The sequence below is a fragment of the Mizuhopecten yessoensis genome, unplaced genomic scaffold, assembly GCF_002113885.1.
Source record: "Mizuhopecten yessoensis strain PY_sf001 unplaced genomic scaffold, ASM211388v2 scaffold10523, whole genome shotgun sequence".
Lineage (NCBI taxonomy): Eukaryota > Metazoa > Mollusca > Bivalvia > Pectinida > Pectinidae > Mizuhopecten > Mizuhopecten yessoensis.
Genome location: NW_018408589.1, coordinates 58,176 through 67,318, shown reverse-complemented (window position 1 = coordinate 67,318; position 9,143 = coordinate 58,176). Strand labels below are relative to the sequence as shown.

Here is a 9,143-nt window from a genome sequence, read left to right as displayed (position 1 = left end):
CAAAGGAGTCAGTGTGCTAAAATTTCTTCATTTTCCTTGTTTAGAATCAGAGGTGCTAGTTTCAAATACTTTTTAGTCTGAAATCTGTATGCTAGATATTGAATAAGGTGGTTTTATTGTTTTTTGTCACTTTGAATAATATTTCTGTTCATGTTAAAAACAAAATCAACTCTCTGTATAAATATATCAGGTGACCGTTAAGGCCCATGGGCCTCTTGTTTTGCCGAGTTTTACAGGTGAGCGATACGGGCCCTCTGGGCCTCTTGTTTGTCTAGTTTTACAGCCATGAATATATGCTGCTTTAAATTCCCTGGCAAATAATTCTCTGTTTTTGTCTCCCCACCACGAAGTAGCGGAAGCGAGACTAAGGTGTTGCTTTTTCGGTGACGGCGGCGGTGGCATCAACGTGAAAAAAAAATTTGCGTTTAATTTAGTTTCACTGAAAGTATAAGTGCTAGACAAACCAAACTTGGACCAAAGATGCGTTTTAGGTAGTACATCTCAACCCATGCATCAAATGCTGGATGCGATCTACCTTTCATGGTCCATTGACTTTGTCAGCATCTCCATCAACATAAAGTTTTTGGCATTTAAGTGAGTTCTCTGATATGTGCATTGATGGTGAAAGCGGGCACAGGCGTGACATATCAATCCGAATGGCTTGTTTAACAATTGTTGTAGGAACAGGCTGTTGTAAAAATAAGGTAAAACATCCGGCCTTGATAAATTTCCGATTGTTGAAATTCTGTTTGCACTAAGTGTTGATGTTGTTTGACCAAACTGTAGGTTGAGGGGCAAGCAACAGTTTATGCTGTCGGAGATAATCTAGACTTTGAGAGTTTTAAAGAACATCTAGCTGAGGAGCAGCTGTACGAGCTTTCTCAGGTACCAGAAGGTGAGTACAAATATCAAACCAAATACAGAGTATAATTGTAAGCAAGTTTCTATATCAAAATATCAAAACAATCATAAATGGCGAAAAGTTTAAGGGTATGAGCTCAAAAATCTCTGGTAGGTAGCTGGAAAGCGAAAGCCTTGTTTTGGTCTGAGGAACTTACAGGAAATGTATTCTTGATTTAGTCAGTAAAAATTACACCATGAAAATGTCTGCTTTGCTTCATCTGTCTGTTTTTTTTATTGATCTACAGACCTGCTGGACAAAGTCATCTATGTGACGTCTCGATACCAGCCAGAAAACTACCCAAAAAAGGACATCTTTTTCTTCAGGTAAATTCAGGGCTGGCAGCCCCTTAGTTGCAGAGTTGTGGCCCTTCTTTCTTTGGAACGTGAAGTAGTTGTCTGGACACCTGGTGTCACAGTGATTATTCTTGCCTTACTGGTTATTGGTGCATTTCGGCCTGATACCAAAAATATATGCGGCCTTTTGTTTGTAAAAGTAGGGCAATTTACTAGACAAAACAATGTGTTTTAATTTTAAAGGAAACGTTTAATTAAGCTTTATTTAAACTTATAATATGACTGACTAATACCTTTCTGATTCCGTGATAATACTGATGAACTGACCCTGCATACACATTCCAACTCCTCCATTGTTAGATTACAGTATTACATTGTTAGATTACAGTATTACATTCGTGTTTGTGTTTGAAGCTTTTTTTGTCCAAAGTGAATCACTTCATTGTTGTTTGTGAAGAAAATCCAAAAATTTACCTTTGTTTATTCATTTTTCTTTTATTTAAAATAAGAAGATTTATCCCGTCTATTTGACTGATTTTGTTGAGCGAGTAAAATACCACCAAGTTTGCACAAGGCTTTCAGTTTTGCTTTCAATTTTCAAATCGTAAAAGTACCGCACATGCTAAAAATATTCTTGGTCATTAATTATGTTTGTATTTTTATGAACTATCTTTATGGCCTGATGGGACTCTCCTCGCTGATCTTGGTAACAGCACCGATAAATACAGCTATGTTTAGAAGCTTTCCATGTTGCTTGACATCCGGGCACGTTTTATTTAAACTTGTATATTTCCACCTGTGTCGTGCAGCAGCATGAGTCTGGTATATTCAGGACAATTTATATGCGTGGCATTTCTGCTGCATTTATGATATATATGTTGGAAATAGGGGACAAAGATATATTTATATGGATATATCCAAAAAATCCAAAAATAACCAATGAATGGGTCAGATATGTCAAAACTTCAAACAACTTTTTCTGAAGAATCAAATGTCCTTGTGTAATGATATATGGCTGGTAACATCCAGAAATGGAGCCCAACAAAGTTTGCAAACAAAAATGACCTTAACCACTTTTCTAGGTCACAGGGGTCAAATATGTGAAAATCCGTAAACGACTTCTTCTCAATCACCAAAAGTCATAGGGTGATGGTATTTAAGATTACGGGCTACCAAGTTTATTCAACTGAATGACCTTTTTAGACTTAACAGGTCCCTGGGGTCACATATGTTTAAATCTTGTAACAAGTTCTTTTGAATAACCAAGAGTGATAAGGAATGATATTTAGCCTATCGCTGTATTTAGTCTTTTTAGATATTTTTGAAATTGGGCATTTGAGCTAAAAAGTGTGAGATTAATTGCAGATGAGTAATGCAGGCCCATGGGGCCTCTTGTTAAAAAATGTGTTAACAGCATCTTCTCAATAACCAAAACACAAAGGGGTGATGCAATGACCCTAACAGACATTCAAGGTCACCAGGATCAAATGTTAGATTTCTTCCTGATAACCAAAAGGTCGAGGATGATGATATTTGGCAATATGTTTGCCTTTGGTCTACTTTGAATGGACCAGTGTGAGACTAATACCAGGTTAGCGATTCAGGCCCATTGGGCCTCTTGTTTTTGTTTTTGTTCTCTCTTTTTGTGAAAAATGGTCAAGTACTAGAAGTAACGGTGTTCTTGTATGGACGACCATGGGCTAAAATTTGGCCGTGAATTGGAGAGAAAAAAAGAAACTCTGCCATTACCAGAAAGTTTTTGTTCTGTTACAGAGAGGGATCAGCTGTGTTTTGGAATGTTCCTGAAGGTGAGGTAAGTGTAAATATGTACAGTGTATTAAATTGCCAACTCTTGAATACCATGTTTACTAAGTAGGACAGAGTTCAAAACACGAGTGGAAATATTGCAACATTCTGCCACACAAATAAACTTTATATATCAGTGATTTTCAACAAGCAGGTATTTGTAGTTTCCTTTTTTGCATTTTCCACTACGTTTTATTTTCTGTGGTGGTTTTTTTTTTTTTTAAAATAGCACTTTCTGTTATTTCACATTGTTATGAAAAATAAGACTTCATATGGAGGTAAAATTTCTTCATTGTTCACTTGTTTACAATATAAAAAAGATGCATTTTAATGACTTTTGCTGTGAGAAGTAGTTTTATTAGCCCACCATCATCTGATGGTTGACTTTTCAGATTGCCTTTCATCCGTGGTTCGTGGTCCATCCGTCCTTAAACAACTCTTATTAGCCCTATTACTCAGAAAGCACTGGAGAGATCTTTCTCAAATTTGATATGTAGGTTCCCCTTGGTCCTTAGTTGTGCATGTTTACTTTTGAAAGTGATCATAAAACAAGATGGCTGCACAAGGTACTTCTGTAATGATTGGTTCTATTTCTTTCACAATAAGTACTGTGCTAGTAAATATGTGAAACGACAAGCTCACGTTGAAGGTTGTCTTTTGTACACAGCAATATGAAGTTTAGATCAAAAGTTACCTCAAGGTGCATTTACTGTTTACATAACTCAATCAAACAGATAAGAGAAAAGAAGAGACAAGATCGAACTGATATAGAACTAATGGAGATGGCACAATGGTTGGCGCCAAGATCCCTCGGGGATCTCTTGTTGTACATTATATTTGCCTACTAAGTTTCATGAAAATCAAATGATATTTAAAAAAAAAAAATCCTTTGAAATCTGTGTTCATCTTGATATATCAATGATCAATCAGACCAAAGGGACCTATTTTCAAAATATCTACATAAAAAATTAAAAGAAACCAATCTATTATGTATTTGCCTAATCAAGGTTCATCCTGACCAATCAGACAAAAGAGCTTACAGCCTTTTCTTCTATTGAGAATGGATCTGTTTTTTAATGTCATGTTAACTTTTACAGAGACTGAAAGTACTCAAAGACATGATGAAACACTGTGAGCGGTTAATTGACATGAAACTGATAATGGACGAAAGTGACAGTCTGGAAATCCAACCCACAAAGTAAGCACCCAGGCTTAGCCTACAGGACCAGTTGTTTGTGTGCTTGTTTGATGGTGGAGGAATAGCAGTATAGGACAAGTTGTTTGTGTGCTTGTTTGATGGCCGAGGAATAGCAGTATAGGACAAGTTTGTGTGTTTGTTTGATGGCTGAGGAATAGCAGTATAGGACAAGTTTGTGTGTTTGTTTGATGACCGAGGAATAGCAGTATAGGACCAGTTGTTTGCATGTTTCTTTGAAGGCAGAGGAATAGCAGTATAGGACAAGTTGTTTGTGTGTTTGTTTGATGGCCAAAGCTGAGCAGTTTAGGACAAGTTGTTTATGGGTTTGTTTGATGGCCAAAGCTGAGCAGTATAGGACAAGTTGTTTGTGTTTGTTTGAAGGCAGAGGAATAGCAGTATAGGACAAGTTGATTGTGTGTTTGTTTGAAGGCCACAGAATAGCAGTATAGGACAAGTTGTTTGCATGTTTGTTTGATGGCAGAAGAATAGCAGTATAAGACAAGTTGTTTGTGTATTTGTTTGATGTATGCGGAATAGCAGTATAGGACAAGTTCTTTGTGTTTGTTTGATGGCGTAGGAATAGCAGTATAGGACAAGTTGTCTGTGTATTTGTTTGATGACCGAGGAATAGCAATATAGGACAAGTTGTTTGTGTGTTTGTTTGATGGCAGAGGAATAGCAGTATAGGACAAGTTGTTTGTGTGTTGGTTTGATGGCCGAGGAATAGCAGTATAGGACCAGTTGTTTGTGTTTGTTTGATGACCGAGGAATAGCAGTATCGGACAAGTTGTTTGTGTATTTGTTTGATGGCCGAGGAATAGCAGTATAGGACAAGTTGTTTGTGTTTGTTTGATGACCGAGGAATAGCAGTATAGGACCAGTTGTTTGTGTTTGTTTGATGACCGAGGAATAGCAGTATAGGACAAGTTGTTTGAGTGTTTGTTTGATGGCCATTGCCAAGGAATAGCAGTATAGGACTAGTTGTTTGTGTTTGTTTGAAGACCGAGGAATAGCAGTATAGGACAAGTTGTTTGTGTGTTTGTTTGATGGCCATGGCTGAGGAATAGCAGTATAGGACAAGTTGTTTGTTTGTTTGTTTGATGGCCATGGCCAAGGAGTAGCAGTATAGGACAAGTTGTTTATGTATTTGTTTGTTGTCTAAGGCTGAGCAGTAAAGGACATTTTTTTGTGTGTTTGTTTGATGGCCAAGGCTGAGCAGTAAAGGACAAGTTGTTTGTGTGTTTGTTTGAAGGCCGAGGAATAGCAGTATAGGACAAGTTGTTTGTGTATTTGTTTGATGACCGAGGAATAGCAGTATAGGACAAGTTGTTTGTGTATTTGTTTGATGACCGAGGAATAGCAGTATAGGACAAGTTGTTTATGTGTTTGTTTGATGACCGAGGAATAGCAGTATAGGACAAGTTGTTTGTGTATTTGTTTGTTGTCTAAGGCTGATCAGTAAAGGACATTTTTTGTTTGTGTTTGTTTGATGGCCAAGGCTGAGCAGTATAGGACAAGTTGTTTGTGTGTTTGTTTGATGGCCGAGGAATAGCAGTATAGGACAAGTTGTTTGTGTATTTGTTTGTTGTCTAAGGCTGAGCAGTAAAGGACATTTTTTGTTTGTGTTTGTTTGATGGCCAAGGCTGAGCAGTATAGGACAAGTAGTTTATGTGTTTGTTTGATGGCCATGGTGGAGGAATAGCAGTATAGGACAAGTTGTTTGTGTATTTGTTTGATGTCCAAGGCTGAGCAGTATAGGACAAGTTGTTTGTGTGTTTGTTTGATGGCCCACAAAAATGAGGTCAATGCATTAGTCTAGAGAATAGACCCTTCTAGGTCTTTTACAAGGCTTGAATATATCTCAATATCTACAGACAAAAACGAGTTTCATATTAGGGCAAAAAAATAAAAAAGTTTCAGGTACCCCGACAGACCGTTGTTTTTACCTCTGACCCTTAAAATTTAATCTCAAACAAACACACTCCACCCAGTGTTGGGATAACTGATCCACCGGATGCAAACAAGTTGAAAGTCAAACAAACATGACAGCTATATGTATGATTCCATATTTCATTGGCAGGTATCGAAACCAGATTTAGATCCCATGTTATTTTTTAAAATCCTTGAATTATGTTTGGTGATTTTTGAAATCCGTTACTTAGCCTCCCACCCCTCAAAAAATAGAAATTAGATAAAAGAAAAATGAATCCAGAATGACCTGTCCTGTCAGACATGTTACCTGAAACTTTTTTTTTTTGCCTTTGGAACTTGGACATATTTATCACGAATGTATATGAAAAAGTTAAATAATGTTCCACTGTTAATGGGGGGGGGGTCATGTGTGTGGCATGTAAGTGGATCTCCCAGTATCAGAAGATACAAGAGGACGACAACTTCCTCTCAGCGATCTTTACAACAAGGCAGATAAGTTTTGATACCAGACTTTTTGTTGACATGGCCTGTAAAAACACTGTCACACCATTATAGGGAAAGGGAAGTGATATGGGCTTTATCTCAAGATTTTGTTTACACTAAAGTGTTATTAGGAAAATGTATGATCTGTTTCAGACTAGAGACATTCCTTAACAACGACATTATCAACATCAATGAAGACGAGGAAGCAGCAGATTTGATGCTCGTCAAATACGCCTGTTCTAATGCTCTTTCACAGTCAGGTACATGTATACACAAACTGTTTATGTGATTAACGTGGTAAAAAGCTACTGAACCTGTCAAACCTGGGAATTATATAGGAGTTATCTTCCTTATGAAGTTCCTGGCTCAAGTTGTCTGTGAAACTGCAGGGCCGCGGTGGCCAAGTGGTTAAGGCGTCTGACATTCTGCTACCACTAGCCCTCCTCCACTGGGGCGCAGGTCTGAGGCCTACGTGGGGCAGTCGCCAGGTACTGGCCGTAGGTCGGTGGTTTATCTCCGGTAACTCCGGCTTTCCTCCACCACCAAAATCTGGCATGTCCTTAAATGACTGTAGCTGTTAATAGGACGTAAAACACAAACAAAACAAACTGCTGAACTTTGTTTTTTTAACCGATGAGGTGTCTTTATGTTATTAGTCTAAGGAGAAAGAATTCAATTCCCTGTGTCTCACCCTTACCTTTCATAGGGTTCTGACAGATTAGACCACCAAATGGGCAGTTATTAATAATTTTGGAAATTTTTGCTATGATCAAGAAATAGTAAATGAAGTTCAATAGAATTATTTAGAAAGGGGTAAATGTAATCTATAACGTTTCTTTATACATATGCAATGTCTGTCCACCCAAACCTGGGGCCATACTAAGGTGTAACACGTGACTTTCGTTCTATGGTGTGTTAAACGACGCCTGCTGTAGCAAAGGCTACACAGTATCAACAGCAGTTGTGTCATCCAAACAAAGGTTTAACTCATTCACCCCTGAAACTTCATAATGAACTATTCCAACCTTTGAATTGGAAGGGTTCAAATGTGTCTTCAGGGGTGAATGAGTTGAAGGAATGCTATGATTTTCATGAAACTTACCACAAATACTTATATGTAGTATAAATAACACGTTAAGTGTGATTTTGACATTGATCTTAAATTCAATATGGCTGTCTGTTGCCATCTTGGATTTCACCACCTGAAGTGGTTTCCATGTGACAAGTCTAGGAATAGTTTTCGTTTAAAAATACACATAATTTCAGTTCCGCCATTACATTTATTATGGGTTTGATCTGAAGTTCAATATGGCTGCCAATGGTCCTCTTGGATTTCAGCACCTGATCATGAGGTGGTTTCAGTAAAATAACTCTTTGAAGAAAGTTTTTATTTTTATTAAACTTTCTTCACATACCCATATAGTATCAATTACCCGTGTACCAGCTGCTTAAGTTTGATTTTGACCTAAAGCTGAAAATACACATGGCAACACATCAACTTCCATGAAATTCTTGTTTCTCCAAAAGTAGCGACTTATATTTCAACCAATATGAAGCATTCTTAGGCCAATAAATCTTCAAGTTTCCTCAAATTAACTCATACATCCCTGAAATTTCCTAATGATCATTTCCAACCTTAGATTTGGAAGAGTTCAAATGTGTCTTCAGGGGTGAATGAGTTAAGGGACTATCCCATTTCTGTGTTAAGGGCTGGGGCCATGAAGATGTCATTTCTCTAGACCTAGAAATAGGTCCAAAATGGGAACACGCTAAGGGTCATAGCTAACTTATGATTATATGGGGAAAACCATAAAGTGATGCTTAAAAAGTGGTAAAAGATTTAGTTTAAACTTTTGATTTAACATCAGTCACATTGTAACATTGATTTCACTATGTATTGGTTTTGAGAATTGTTTAATTTCTTTTTTCCAGTCAAGCTCAGCATTTGGGAAACAGAACTGTATAGACAGAGTCAAAAATGTGAACACATTTCTCAGGTAGGTCGGACAGACTAGTAAACAACAACAAAAAATGTGAACACATTTCTCAGGTAAGTCGCACAGACTAGTAAACAATCAACTGTTATCCTCTTCATTACCAGCGGCGGTTTCCTTGAGTTAATACACTGTATAACCACGTTGATATAGTAGAACAGTGCTTCTTGTGAGGATAAGGTTCTGTTTTAACTGCTGATCATTAGATGACAAATTTCAAATGGAAATCATTTGGGACTATGGTCGAAGTTTGAACATAATCTCATATCTATATTGCTTACTGATTAAGAAACTAAGGTCATTATTTTTCAATGCCCCTGCTACTTACAGATATAACCAGCAATATCTCCTCCACGGATCAAACCCATGACCTCTGGTCTACTAATCTGACGGGTACAGATATTACCTCCTCGGATCAAACCCATGACCTCTGGTCTACTAATCTGATGGGTACAGATATTACCACCAATATCTCCTCCACGGATCAAACCCATGACCTCTGGTCTACTAATCTGATGGGTACAGATATTACC

The 9,143-nt window shown here is 37.6% G+C and overlaps 1 protein-coding gene across 1 annotated transcript in view; it reads left to right on the top strand.

The window, feature by feature from the left end:
* Nucleotides 1-9,143, top strand: part of LOC110460928 (required for meiotic nuclear division protein 1 homolog) — a 27,040-nt gene that overhangs the window by 5,177 nt on the left and 12,720 nt on the right. Inside the window, exons 3-8 of the mRNA XM_021514151.1 lie at nucleotides 787-895; nucleotides 1,149-1,227; nucleotides 2,971-3,010; nucleotides 4,101-4,201; nucleotides 6,770-6,876; nucleotides 8,549-8,613. Of these exons, the coding sequence (XP_021369826.1) occupies nucleotides 787-895; nucleotides 1,149-1,227; nucleotides 2,971-3,010; nucleotides 4,101-4,201; nucleotides 6,770-6,876; nucleotides 8,549-8,613 (501 nt within the window). The remainder of the gene's footprint in view (nucleotides 1-786; nucleotides 896-1,148; nucleotides 1,228-2,970; nucleotides 3,011-4,100; nucleotides 4,202-6,769; nucleotides 6,877-8,548; nucleotides 8,614-9,143) is intronic.